General features: G+C 52.7%; 6 protein-coding genes across 6 annotated transcripts; 3 read left to right on the top strand and 3 right to left on the bottom strand.

The window, feature by feature from the left end:
• Positions 1 to 863: 863 nt before the first annotated feature.
• Positions 864 to 1754, top strand: J4E85_008695 (uncharacterized protein; the record flags this gene model as incomplete). The annotated part of the gene is made up of 1 exon (XM_051472919.1): positions 864 to 1754. The coding sequence occupies one exon, from the start codon at positions 864 to 866 to the stop codon at positions 1752 to 1754; it is 891 nt and encodes a 296-aa protein (XP_051323139.1).
• Positions 1755 to 2270: 516 nt separating this feature from the next.
• Positions 2271 to 3955, bottom strand: J4E85_008694 (uncharacterized protein; the record flags this gene model as incomplete). Its single annotated transcript, XM_051472918.1, has 5 exons — positions 2271 to 2799; positions 2849 to 3104; positions 3192 to 3526; positions 3596 to 3720; positions 3770 to 3955. The coding sequence occupies 5 exons, from the start codon at positions 3953 to 3955 to the stop codon at positions 2271 to 2273; spliced, it is 1431 nt and encodes a 476-aa protein (XP_051323138.1).
• Positions 3956 to 4711: 756 nt separating this feature from the next.
• Positions 4712 to 6223, bottom strand: J4E85_008693 (uncharacterized protein; the record flags this gene model as incomplete). Its single annotated transcript, XM_051472917.1, has 4 exons — positions 4712 to 5024; positions 5077 to 5886; positions 5957 to 6037; positions 6162 to 6223. The coding sequence occupies 4 exons, from the start codon at positions 6221 to 6223 to the stop codon at positions 4712 to 4714; spliced, it is 1266 nt and encodes a 421-aa protein (XP_051323137.1).
• Positions 6224 to 7711: 1488 nt separating this feature from the next.
• On the bottom strand, positions 7712 to 9196 carry J4E85_008692 (uncharacterized protein; the record flags this gene model as incomplete). Its single annotated transcript, XM_051472916.1, has 2 exons — positions 7712 to 9079; positions 9134 to 9196. 2 exons carry the CDS (start codon positions 9194 to 9196, stop codon positions 7712 to 7714), a joined length of 1431 nt encoding a protein of 476 aa, XP_051323136.1.
• Positions 9197 to 11279: 2083 nt separating this feature from the next.
• On the top strand, positions 11280 to 12416 carry J4E85_008691 (uncharacterized protein; the record flags this gene model as incomplete). Its single annotated transcript, XM_051472915.1, has 1 exon — positions 11280 to 12416. One exon carries the CDS (start codon positions 11280 to 11282, stop codon positions 12414 to 12416), a length of 1137 nt encoding a protein of 378 aa, XP_051323135.1.
• A 584-nt stretch (positions 12417 to 13000) lies between these two features.
• Positions 13001 to 13843, top strand: J4E85_008690 (uncharacterized protein; the record flags this gene model as incomplete). Its single annotated transcript, XM_051472914.1, has 2 exons — positions 13001 to 13031; positions 13089 to 13843. The coding sequence occupies 2 exons, from the start codon at positions 13001 to 13003 to the stop codon at positions 13841 to 13843; spliced, it is 786 nt and encodes a 261-aa protein (XP_051323134.1).
• Between the last annotated feature and the right edge of the window lie 147 nt (positions 13844 to 13990).

Here is a 13990-nt window from a genome sequence, read left to right as displayed (position 1 = left end):
TTCGTGATAATGCAAACTCAACATCAACTGCTTATAGATGTCGAGAAGAAAAGATGAAGAGAAACGGAAAAGCACGGAAAAGATCTCATCCTACAAAAGACTGGTGACCACCCGCGTTGCTAGTGTGGGCGTTAAACCCGAGACGGGTTTAAGCTGGAAGGTTGCATCTTGCCTGACTCACCTGTGGCGCTGCCTGCATACGCGCGACGCCATCAAACCGCGTTCTAGATCATTTTTGAGAGACCTTCACGGCGTTACTACCGACGTTTGCTGTGCTGGTTTGGAGATGCTGCGCGGCCGAGTCTGCCCCGCGGTGAAAGTGGGGCCAGGTTTCGTCATCGCCAGGCTCCTGCGCTTTCGAGAGCGCGTCGCGTGCCTACAACAACAGTGTTACCCGCCCGATACGTTAAGTGACCGAGTCTCAAACAAACGGCGTATCGCCAATGACAGATCTTACGAGTCTTCGTGGGCTTGTGTCATGGTACACGCAGTTGAGGAATTGCTCTATTGCAAGGTCACGTCTCCTTATCGTCGCCGTGGACAGTTGTTCCTTACGCGATTAGATGCTCACCTGCGTCAAGTGAGGTGACACGGTGAAGGTGACTAGTGAAGGTGAGAATGCGTAGTGACTGGCGAAGGTGAGAGTACAGGTTGGTACAACAATACCTAGATAGGAAATCTGCTAGTACAACGAGACTTTGCAATCCAACTACTTGAGACACACTCAGACACTCCAGGGCTATTTATCTTTTCTCCATCCCACCGAGCCTATGGCTACTGCACGATCAGAAAGATCGTCGACTTGAATTCCGGTATCGAACAACGCTCAGTCGGCTCATCACAAGCACAACTCCATCACCGACATGTCTCCCAAGGATATGTCATTCGCAAGGGCATTTGACGAGCTCTTGCCACTCGAAATCAAGCAGATGATCTTCAAATGGGCAGCGAGCGACAACAGCAGCGAGATCCAGATCAGGCTTTTGCACGATAATGAAGGCCAGCTTCATGCACCAGCTGTCGACCTCCTCGCGAAATTGAAGGAACAGTACTCAGCCAAGGCGTATTATCAGGCCGTGGAGTATCTTACAGGATCAACGTTTCGGTGGACCTTCAGCAGCGATACACAGCCACATCGATACCTTCTCCGTGCTTTCCGAAATTCGGTCCCCATGGAAGTTCGACAGCGAATCAAGCATGCCTACCTACCTCGAGTCACTGTTAAAGGTCTTATCAATCCGGACACCCTGTCTACAAGCCTCGAAGATCTCCAAATGATGGAAGTGGGCTCACTGCTGGACTATTCTGCTTACTTCACACGACTGGGTGCGAAAGCAACCTCTGATGACGCTTCGATCGTCATGAAGATCAAGCGGGACATCGCAGGAGGGATATCATTGCTACCCCACATACTACCTTCGCTCGAGAAACTGGATTTGGGTCTCGATGTCATTGACTGCTGCCAAATCAATCCGAGGGTTCTCGCGCTGTATCGTCCTCTGGGTGAAATCTTGGGCTTGCTTCGCTATGGACCACTTACAGTTGGATTGGGAGCACTTGCGAATCTCAAAGATGTTACCAGACTTGATGTCCGCGTTTACTGGAATGACTTCCTGCATAAAGGACAATTGTCCAGACGCGACTTCATTAAGGCAAATGAAACGCAATACCGCGACCATATCATGAAGACCTTGTGCCTAAGTCTTCCTGCTGCGAAGAGCATCGTCGGTCACCCGGAGGATCCGCCCGTCTGATTGGTAGCCTTGTCTTTATCCGCGCCATTCATTGGCATGATGAATACTGCAGAGATTGATAACGCGTTTGACGGTATTGAAGGACTTTCTTCTTTCACACGTCACATGGAAAAAGGCGGAATGGGTCACTTGCATGGCCGACCCGACTTCACGGACTGCAGGGCGAGATGTGAATGCTTTACTGGCTTGACGGCTGAGCGAGGCGGTATGTCCCCCAAATTTTGGGCCAACATCCAGTGCCATTTAAAGTACAGCGACTACATCCCCGATGGTTTGCAGTTTCGTCTTACATTCTTGTCACAGGGGATTCGAGTTGTTTGAACTTGTGCCAGCAACGAGGAAGGAACGATGTGGTCCATGTTCATGTGCAGAGAAGAATGCCAGAGCGGGTATATAGTTGAATTTCGAACATGTGTACCTATCGAATCGTGATTCGATCCGTGATACGCCAAATCTTCCCAATACATGTAAGCCAACGTCCGCTCCATGGCTCCCTTTCGAGATCAGTCATCATATCTAGTATCCGTACAAGTTAACACGCTCATTCGTCGACGCCTTGAGCCTTTGGTTCTCTTTGATGAGCATCAAGCGAATCGCCCAGGCACAAGCGATCGACAGCAGCGCGAATCCAGCAGATGCACCGAATCCAATTCCGTATCGAGGCTTGTCGGTGTCTGGCCAGAGGTAAGCGCCGTAGATGTATCCGATCTGGCCTCCGACGTTCGTCATCGCCAACACGACAGCTTTCTTCTCTTTCGTTTGACTGAGGGTCGAAGATGCCCAACCGATGATGACGGAGTTGACGGAATATGCGCCCATGGGGAAAATGAAGCAGGCAACGTATCGACCCGCTGTGTTCATCGTACTGGCAGCGATGACGAATCCGACAATGGCGACTAGCAGTCCACCAGTGATATGCCAGGTGCGTTCATGCATACGGCCTGAACTCCAGCCTGTAGCGATACCTGCCGCGCCGGCAAGCAGGAAGGGAGGGCAGGTCAGTAGGAGAGTAATCGTGGTGTTGAAACCGAGGGTCTTGATGACACTACCATTATTGTCAGCGAAGTTTTCCGTGAGTATTCGAATGTACTTACGTTGGGAAGAAAGAGTTGAACGAGCAAGCACTGAGATGGAAGTTCTGCATGAGACAGAACAGCCACGTCCTCTTGTCGCGGCACGCCTGCCTCAGTCCCTCCATCATGCTGACAGGCTCGGTGGAATCGCCGACTCGGTCACGCTCCATACGTGCATGGGCGAGTTCGCGCTCCCGTGGGTTAAGCCAGCTCGTGGTGAGTGGGGTATTGGGAAGCATGAAGAAACCCCAGATGGCGACCAATGCGGTCACGGCTCCTTCGCTGTTGATGAGTTAGCGCGATGTATGTTCAGGCAAGAGAAGATAGACTTTCATGATGAACAGCCATCGCCATCCCGAGATACCTCTGGCGCCATCCAGTTGGAATACGCCGGCCGCGATCAATCCACTGAAGCCTGTAGCCAGAATCTGCGCACAGTATAGCAACGCGATACGTGTCGCCACTTCCTTCCTGGTGTAGAAGATTGAGAGCATGTACGTCGCTCCGGGGTAGAAGGGTGCCTCAGTAATACCCAGGAAGAACCGACATGCGACCAGTCCGCCGAAGTTCTGAACCAGCGCTGTGCAAGCTGATACGATGGCCCAGATGAACATCCAACTGCTCATGTAGATACCGGGACGTATCCTTGTTATAAGCATGTTACTAGGAATTTGCATAAGCACATATCCCACGAAGAGACTGCAAGAAGGTTAGCCTGTTCGTCACTATTGCTTCTCGAGTACGAGCGAGTTTCCGTGTGATACTAACATGCTAACACAAGTGTTGAACTGGACGCCAGACATTCCTAAATCCTCTTCGAGATTGTTCAACCGCGCCTGGGCGATGGCATTACGATCAACGTAGTTGAGGAAGTACATGACACATAGTGTTGGCTGCGATAACATTAGCAGCCGTGTCTAGATCTACCATTGCAATACGTACCATCAATCTCCAGTCAATCTTCCTTACGAGCGCAATCTCTTCTGGGTCTGTCTTCGCCTCTGCGCCGGTGTAGTCCACAGCACCAGCATGCTTATCTGGACCAAGCTCACTCTTGTCTTCCAAGTGCGCCACGATCGTGGGCTTCTCGTCTGTCGGCTCGACTACGGGTTGGCGTTTTGTATCCATTTTGGCTGAAACTTTTGAGCGTCTCTCTCGAAAAGGTCAACAGGTAGAACGTGCCGGCATGCAGAGGGCATGCGCTTTCCTTTTGAATGCATGATGGGTGGCATGGTATGTTCACACGCATGTTCCAATCAACTGCTTGGCGTGGTATTGGCACAGGATCTCACCAAGACTTTTCCCCGCACCGTGCTACAATATAGCAAACATGCGCGCTCCGCTTGTTCAGCCACTAAGCTTGGCCTGCAGATCTTATCGTAATATAAGGTCAGAATGAACACTATCCAAGACTTCTCGGTCGCATTTTTGACGCCGATCAGCAGATTATGTGTGGGATTCCTGGTTCTGGGTTCGCAAGCGGCGCCCTTTGGCTGGGAATCTGGGGAAGAACTGGAGCCGACAACGTGCTTTTTGTGGAGAGATGGCGAATTATTGGCGGCGTTGTTGTGCGCTGTCGCATAATGTGTTCCGTTGGCGGCTGGCGATAAGTTCTCCAGCTGGAAGGTCATACCGGTCGGAAGCGGTGCGACGGTTGGCGGACGTCACGCGATCGCATGTCCCCGTGGTTCGCGCGACTTGCTTTTCTCACGTTGCAGAACATCTGAGCTCCGAATGCGCGCAAACGTAGTATTCTGGTATATAGCCCATCAATCAACTGAACAACGTGCGTTACCTTACTCGTGTAGATGCCCCCGTCTATCCAGGACTCTAGGTGTCACCCCAATTACCCGGAGGTTGATAAGTCACCGTCCCATTCCGCTCCTAACAAATACGGCCGAACTTATACTCTACCTGCCCGTTTCTAATTGCCGGAAAGACGCCAGCGTCGATAAGTCGGAATGCATCCCATTCAGCCGCACCCTCCGTCTTGAAGTTCCACCAGAACCAGCCCTGAGTCTTGCTCTCGAAAGCGGCGATCTGGGCTTCAATGTAACGTCGGCTGTCGTCCTTGTAGGAGGCTGACCACCGTGATAGGTCGTTTTGCCAATCGCAAGATCCAATCCTGGAGCTGCCCGGGAGGGTTCCATCGTAGCGGGCGCCACGGTCGAAGCCGTTGAGGTACTTTGCGCAATCCCTAGTACACGTTAGTAGACGTCTCATAAACTGTAAAAATGCGGACTGCTCACGTCATAGCCGATGTCCACTCTCCAACAAACGTCCATTTGTCCGCACCGCCGATAGTCTGAGAGTTGCTGCAAGCGTAGCGTGCGTGGTCCATAGGTGACATGCGGAGGAGATTGCTGTCAAACACTTGATATTCGTGGTGGTCAACCGCGACGTTCACCGCGTTCGCATCCGAAGGAGTGAGGAAGGCGTTCCACGTGTTCGGAGGCTTGAATCCGTCGTGAATGATGACTGGGGTGTCGGAAACCTCACGAACCTGACCGTAACCATCGCGATAGAACTGCCTGGTCACGTCTTCGCTGATGCCAGTGTACAACGCGGGCTCGTTGAGCAGTTGGATACCGACAACGACGTCCTGATACTCTGTCCGAGCATACTTTTGCGAGATTGTCCGTAGAACTTGGACAGTCTGCTTCACGGTGTCGCCACGTTGCCATCCAGGGTAGTCCATTCGTTGGCCGGAGTTGTCGAATCCGTTTTGAGAGCCTGGTGCACCATGGAGGTCGATGATGATCTTCAGCCCTAGACTTCGAGACCAGTCGATGGCAGCGTCGATGTAGACACTCGCACCGCTGACGTAAGGTGTACCAAAAGTGTCGTATGCCCAGAACCCGATGGGGATACGAACGACATTGAAGCCTGACTGCTTGATCTTGTTGAAGTCGTGCCATGATACGAACGAGTCCCAGTGCTTGCGTAGGATACTTCCCGCCGCATCTTTACCAAGCTTCTCGCCCAATGTGTATTCGTCAACGATGTCCCTCTGTGGACGGCCTTGGTTCGCTCCATCAAAGATAGAAGGCGTAATCCAACTGCGTAAGAAGGATAGTCAGCAACGCAACTGGATGGCAATTGGTGGTGAAGACTCTCGGGAATACGTACGGTTCCAAGACCAACCATCCACCAATGTTAACACCACGGATCTTGTCAGACCCCCACTTGAAGTCGACACCGCGCTTCTCTCTTTAGATGGGTTAGCGGTTGCGTCATATGTGCGTTGGGACGAAAGGAGTGTCGAATACGGAAGTGACTGCTCTTCCACCGGAAAAGGAAAGACGTTCTCTTCCGCATCGTGCGCGTGACTTACGTTGGAGCTGCAATCGCGGCGGCGCATAGCGATAACGCAGTAAGTGCACGACTGATAATCATGTTGTCGGGTAGTATTGTTGGAAATCAAGGGTAGCAGTACGGGCTCTGAAGATGCGGTGGCGCTCAATCCAAATAAGATGTGATGGTATGTCTGTAGATGGGACCAAGTGAGTGCATTTAACAAGTTGCCGAGCGAACACTGTGGATGCGGCCAAGGTGGAGTTTGCGCGCTTTCCTTGGAGGCAGCGAACTCGATGGAGTCGCGACTGCTGTGTTATGGCCATGTGACGGATATCCTCTAGTCCGAACTGGGCATCTAAGTTGGTAAGCCCATGGGTCTCCTGGGTCGTGATTGGTGTTGGACCCTTCGATCTAACTAGAAACGTAATCTGGGGTGTTGTAGTGAACGTCTTCCCCCGGAGACGCGGATCGGGACAGAAAGCTACATGGATGACGACGCGGTCAGGAGGCGGGTTTGCTCAGCACGCCGAAGCGCATGTGACGCGTTCACACGAATGAACGACCTACATCGCACTCAGATTCTGGTAGCGATGAGCTGTCTAAACTAGACATCTTGTAGTGCATACTCGCACATGAAATGTGACTGCCGTGGAGAAGCCTGAAGTAGAAAATTTTGCCGTGGAGTGATCATCAGCCATGGTGAAATTTGTAGCGGTGTGGGTAGTTGCTTGAATCTGAAACACCTGATCAAGTTGGACCCCTTCTAACGCACCAAGCGGCTTGTGGGATGCGAGCCTAAAGCGTTCGGAGTAAAGTTAGTACCGTGTGTTAGTACTCAGAGAGGCTGTTCCTGACGATCTTGGAACCTAAGATGCGTGGCATGGACCATCTGACCCCAGATCTGCAGACTAATCTTTTGACAACCTATTACATCGTCGAAGGGGAATCGCAACACGCTCGCCTATCTCCATGCGTTGTTCCAGGCCGTCAGAGGGAACCTGTTGTCAAGCGGGGTTGCGGTGTTTGCTCCGCGCCTCCTATGTCTACTTCTCGGTGCATGACGTAGTGATGGCATTGTACAAGGCTCTCATTAGTGCTCTGATGCCAATGAACTCTGTTGCTGCAACTGCACTGGCGGTGCAAATCTTGGAAAGAGAGTTGTAAAAGGGGTTTGATTGCACGCAGCATGCATCTCCCGGGTGAAGTGGCGATTGGACCTGGACGTGCAGTGATAGATTGGGGTGAGCGCCGGGTATGATGCAGGAGCGAATGCCATCGCCACATAGGAGAGATGGAACCCTGTTTCGAAGACCCAATGAGGCGCGTGGCAGCGAGATGCCGATGTAGCGATGCAGGCGGTGGCGAGCGGAGATGGACGTGTGGTGGAAGACAGAAGGGAGAGTGCGATCAAGGTGTGGCGTGGCGCCTCCCGGCCAGTTGCAGGGTCCAGGCGTCGGGCAACAACGGCAGTGGGGACGAAGCCGAGGCAATGACGCCATGTATCACGACTCACAACATGCAGAGTGCAACCGACTAGATGTCTGTGTATGCGGCCGATGTTCGGAGACACTATCCTATCGACCGTGTCTAGTTCTTTGCTAGCACCCATCCGCCTAGCCAGAGAAAACCCGGGACGGCAGTGACAGCAGACAGCGCGCCCAAGACGGCCGCCATAGTCCCCCAGCCGCTGTCCTCCGCAAGAAACCCGGCCAACAGAGGTCCCGCCATGCAACCGGCAGCGAACGCGGAGTTGTATAGTGCGTAAGCCTGCGCAAATGCACCGCCTTTGCCGAATCCTGGGCGTCCATCTGCGATCATCTTTCTTTCCTTGGCCTCAGCGACAGCCGATACCTCTGCCATGACTGGCGCGAACGTCATGCCCACAAAGAGCCCCGTGACCGCCAGTAACGCGCATAGCAGCACCTTGTCCTTCATCGTGTTCTCATCGACAAACCGGAGGCAGACGAGGGGAGGGCAACCCCCAAGAAAGCCCACGACAACCACATAGCGCCCTCCATATGTGTCACTCAACCAGCCCCACAACGGCGAGAGGAAACTCGGTATGACGATCGGAAGGAAAAGAAGCGCAGCGCCTGTCGAGGACCAGTTGAATGTGTTGGCGGCGTGGATGGCGAGGACAGAGTCGAAGGCCGTCAACAATGTTGCTTGAATGAGCGCACAGAATAGCGAGGCAAGCAGGCGTCGGGAATACAGGAGTGAAAGCACTGGAGGAAGGCGATCGCGCACACGTTGCCGAGGCGGACTTTCTTGTTGCGCTTCAGCAGACTCCGGATTTTGCTGAGTTGTCGTCCTGGTGAGACCTAAGCTGTCGCTTCTACTTGCGATGGCGATGGAGCCTAGTTCTTTATCCTCTGAGGACGCGTCTCCCTCGCCAGATGAGCGTCCCATGACTGTTGCGTCCCATCTCGCAGCCACCTTCTTCTCCACGAGCAACAGTCTGAGAATCACATCCAAGCCGACTAATGCATAGCACATGCCGAAGACGGCATTATAACCAGCCTTGTCGTAGACTATGCCACCGAGTAGAGGCGATATGAGCATTCCGATCGACATGCCTATGGTCAGCCACCCAGCAGCAGTTGCGAGTCGTTCCTGGGGCACCGTATCAGCCAACAGGGCCAGACCAACAACCCATACCACAGCTGCCGAAGCCCCCTGCAGGAGCCTTCCGACAATCAAAGCCCCAATCGATTTGCCAAGGTTCAGCAAGATTGTAGCTCCTAGGAGAACGAACAAGCCCAGAAGAAGCGGAAAGCGACGCGTCGACCCGCGGTCCGCAAGCCATCCGCATATGGGCGAGAATGCAAGAAGAGCGGCGCCATATACAGCGACCAGTACCGAGACCCAGTATTGAACTTGGTCCTCCTCAATGTGACTACGCGAACGTATTGCGAATGGGATGACGGGTACAATGACGCCGTACAGAAACATGTCCTTCTTGAATCAGCTCTTGTTCTGCACCTAGCTACACCTGCATTGAGGACTTACTGTAAAGACGGCCAAAGACACAGTCCCAATGATGAATGCATCCGAGCTTCTAGCTTTGAGCATAAACGGTGGCTTGGATCCATGCTGCGTCAATGACGACAGCCATGAGGAAGTCGACATGCTGTTCTGTGTTGCTCTTACTCGAGGCGCCGCGGAATCTATTTGTACAACAGTTCCCCTATGAGGACCCGAAGCAGTACCACGGTTCTCATGCGGCCCCTCATCTAAACGATCGTCCATGGATGCGAAGATTGCGGTACGACGATCACGTCCACACCATGCGTATCTGTCCTCTCTGCTCTATCACTGACTATCAGCAATGCATATTGCTGCAATTCAAAAGATTGCAGGTCGATGATGGACGATGCGATGCGATGCAATACAGTATTCGTGGCGTGTGTGTTGGTGTTCATGCAACGGCTCTCTTCGTGGCGTGATCCCAGCCTCGTTTTTGCCGCGGCCTTGACTAGCGTATTGCCTGCATGGCACCCCCCACCTCGAGACCTCTTCTCTATAAGCAGGACTCCAACTGTCTCGTTGCCCATATGGTGTCACTCAATTGCACTACCGACTGGCATTTACTTTTCCATGAACGAGTAACGTCCGGCCATGTGTGGAACATCGTGGCAGCCACGGGAGAGCCGTATCGCGCCACGTGCCTCAGCTGTGCGGAAAATACATCATGCCCATGGAGAACGGACTGCATGGTCATTTGCTCAGGACCAATCTACGACTGATTGCGATGCTTTTGCTGGTAGAGTGCCGACTCGTCTTGGAGCGCGTGTGAGCAGCCACGATGAACTGACCAGACTAGTCAGCGATGCAAGCGCATGTTCATCGTATTGCCAGCTGGCACGTAGCGTATCTGTTGCGATGTGCGATACAAAACCTGCGTCTTTTGTCTTCATACTGGAAGATATGTGCTGGAAGAGCTTGAACCCCGTTAGAATGCTGGGGTGGACGTACCGCGACATTTCGGTCTCAGCCTCGCCAAGTGGGCATCTCTTCCCATTATATATCGATTTCCCGCACTCGGCTCTGTCGGCATCATAATACTTACGATGTAATCCATGACATCACCGTTAGTCTGTTTCTTTGCTTCTTTCTGATCTCCTATCTGTATTGCCATCATAAGTCGCCGAACCTTTCCACCAACAGTCTTGCTTATTCCATCGGCACATCTTGGAAGCATGTACTTTGGCCTTGCCTTTGTGAATATCTACCTGTGTTCTGTGAACTTCAAGTAGGGGTGGTAACCAGACAGAATGCATTCACGGTGACTAAAAGAATGCATTGCTCCAAAAGCTGGTCACCTCTCGGGTTGGCTGGTCAAGCACTCCTATTCTTTGCTTAGCTGTCTCATACACATCGGACGTTTCCAGAAAGAAACATGGAAAGCGGCGCTCTGAAGTCGGGCGGTTTCACGTGGTAACTACCGACTTCACTTTCTACCGGTTCCATCTGTACCTGGCATTACCACCCGATCTCATGTACGCTCGAGGATCAAATGCCCATCCCCGTCAACGAAGTACGAAAACGAATGACTGGTAGGACTACATTGTCGTAAGAACTTGCAGACTTGCGTTTTGATAATAACGTCGACTTCAGCGCGTATGTTCAGTTTACGCTCATACGAAATGCGTCTCCATGAAGGCCGGCCGAATTTGGTTACCCTGCTGATGGACCCAGCTTCTATCCATCTTAACAAGCCATGCGATAGCTCTGCTACTCTACTTCACACCTCTTTCTTTGGGGCCCCTCGTGGGAAGGGGCCTTACCACCGTTATCTCATTGGCATTATGGGGGTTGTGAGTGACTCGTCGTTTACGGGTCGTCGCAGTACCGTGGTTATTCACTTGAAACTCCACTATTACGTCATATTGTGGCAGCCTGGACCTGAACTCGCTTCTCCTGTCTGAGAAAAGAAGGACATTAACGCACAGACACAGATGACCCTTGCTCACGCAGAGCCGCAGCAAACTGTCGCATACAGCAACTCGTCCACTAAACCCTGAAGCTCAACACCCACGGCTCCTCCAAGATGGTACGATTCAACCCTGCCACGCCTGTTATAAGCACATGCGCACACCCCGTACCGACCACTCTTGCTTCCAGGCTCCCCTTACCGCAGCTCTGCCCATCATGCATGATAATTTCACAAGCCCGAGACATCGAGGCTGTACAGCAACAGTTTGACATGCGCGGTGGTCTTTTCCAGTCCAAAGAAGGCGGGAAAGGCGACCATGCGAGCCCTGGCCACAAGGCCGTCAGAAGGAACTGGCGCAGGGCAAAAATTGCACTGACCAATACTGTGGAATTGTTCGAAGACTTACTCAACGACACAAGTGTGCCAGCCCAGGACCTGACCAAGCTGAGGGAAGCGCTCAATATTTGGAACTACAAGAAGGTCTTGCTGGGTAGAGTGCCGGGTCTAAGATACGTTGACGGTGCAGAAGAGGGAGAGCCGACCGAGTTGGAGAAGGAGGGCGCGCGTTTGTTGATGAAATGGTTGAGGATGGTGATCGAGAAAGAGATGGAAGAAGAGTGGAGATACGAGGTGACATCTGTATCCGCAACAGGATTGAACGAACCGCAGCAGGTGCTCACGATGCCGGAGTCAACTGAATTGGATCCGTTAGTGGAAGCTTTGCGCAGTCAGCCACCGGAGTCTCAGTGGATTTCAGCACCAGAACAGGAACCGAAAGAAAGTTTAGACGCACATCCCGCAGCCACAGCAATAACTGCGAGCCCGCTGGCATCCGAGCATAACTCCGCGGTCCCAAAATCGATCCTCAAGCGCCTACGCACTAGCACCATTCCAGGCAGCCAATCCGCCTCACCATCGCCTAAACGGGTCCGCACAACAGATTCGGTGACTATATCACCCGAGCATCATTACATCGTCAATCCCTCGCCCTTCCAGCCGCTCTGTCGCACTGCAGTTGTGTTGCCCCACGCCGAACATACACTTGCCGAAAACCATCGCCCGCGACCTAAGTTCCATCGCACAACTCCAGCCTACACACCCGGCGTATGGGCATCGGATGCTTTCAGCGAGAAGGTGAATACTAGCTTCCTTACCATGTCGCGCGAGGATATGGAGAAGCACTACGATGATGAGTCAGCAGAACAAGAGCAGGAGCAGGTGTTGGCGGATAAGCTGAAGGAGACGAGTAGAGGCTGGGTAGCGCTTTGGTGGGCGAACAAGGTTGCTCCGCACTTGGATCTGGAGAAGCTGAAGATGGAAATGCTAGCACGAAGTGGGGAGACGGAAGTGAGGTAGACCACCGTACTTGGCTGTGGTGTGCGAGGGTGTGCGAGGGTGTGCGAAGCTCAGGGTCGTGATTGCCGCTACGAAACTAAGGATTCGACCTTTAGGAAAACACTAGGCTTTGAGACTACTTGGGTCGGGGTGAACATTCTGGGAACTGTTTGAGACGCTTGTATACCCCTAGACATGATGAGTACGGGCGCGCGGTATTGACCGGTTTCTGGGGATCCGGTGCGCCTTCCAAGTTCTGCTTTCTTTTCGTTTAGGTGACCTGGGGAGCGAAACCGCCTAGCATTCGTTTCACATGCGAAAGCTCATAAAGCTGCCGAAGGATCGCTGGTGATGGAAGCGACATTTGATTCCAAGCATGAGCGAGGGAGCGCCATAGCGCCGTGTTGGACGCAAAGCTGGGGCGAGGAGATGGGGCAACGCGTCGTCGCGTCAGGCGTTCCTGCCGTAGCGCGAACACCCCAGTCGGGAAGATCTCCGCAGCTACGTCACAATGGCTTTTCTAGAAACCTTAAATGTAAACACTCCCTCTCCGTAGCACATGCATCTCTATTGTAGCGGAGGCCACGAAACGAATCAACATCAATATGCCTGCTACACAACCCAGCGCGAATACAGGTGAGTTGATAGACGCCTCCAGCTAGCTTATTGTGACGCTCTAACCGATTCCACTAGCGCAGGAACGGAGCCGAGAGGAGAACAGCGAAGTGGAACTGGGAACAGAATCGGAAGCTGAGAGCTCAGGCGCAGAGGACACCGACGAAGAAGACCCCGAAGCGATGCTCGAAGAAGTGAAAGCAGATCAAGCTAAAGAAGAAGAAAAAGTCAAGGCCGCCGCCGAAAAGCTTGGGGACACAGAGCGCAAAGTAGGTGACATACGCGGAAAGTGGCATCTCTACTCCGCGCAATGGGTGGAAGAATATGCAAGCAAGGAGGGCCAAGACCTCGAAGATAACGACTGGACCGACGGTGTCGGAAGCATCGAGTTTGGAAAGCACCTTATCGTCGAAGATTTCGGTCCCTACGCTGGTGATATGGGCATGCAACTCGAGATCTGGGGTGGGCCTGTAGACGCCCATGCGACCACGTTCAACAAACCGAAATATACATCCACGCTTCCCGAAAGCGTCCAGCTCTTCGATGAGGGTGAAGAAGACCAGATCTACGTCGAACTCAGGTTTCTCGGAGATGGCTACTTGGAGTTGCACATGGATGGTATCTACTTTGCTGGGATTCTGGTCCAAGATCGGAAGGCTGTGAAGCGCGCAGCCGAGGAATTCGATGACGAGTGGCGGAATTGCAAGTATACCAGGCATACGCACCCGTCGAATATGCTGGCGGCGTTTGGAATGCCCGTTGACTTGGAAGACTCTGATTCTGGGAGCTTTGACGAGAGCGACGATGAGGACGATGACGAAGATGGAGAATGAGAAAGCATGCGATCTCCGAATCTGTATACACTTCAACCTTGCCATCTACGACTTTGTAATATATCCTTCTGGTTTTGCAGTGCGAGGATCTCTGATAGTGAATTCGACGTGTGATGACGACGTGGCGTCGGGCCGAACCCAATGCAC

The sequence above is a fragment of the Alternaria conjuncta genome, assembly GCF_024043145.1.
Source record: "Alternaria conjuncta strain BMP 0040 chromosome Unknown scaffold_14, whole genome shotgun sequence".
Taxonomy (NCBI): domain Eukaryota; kingdom Fungi; phylum Ascomycota; class Dothideomycetes; order Pleosporales; family Pleosporaceae; genus Alternaria; species Alternaria conjuncta.
The sequence above is the reverse complement of the archived record's forward strand: the minus strand, read 5'-3'. Positions and strand labels throughout refer to the sequence as shown.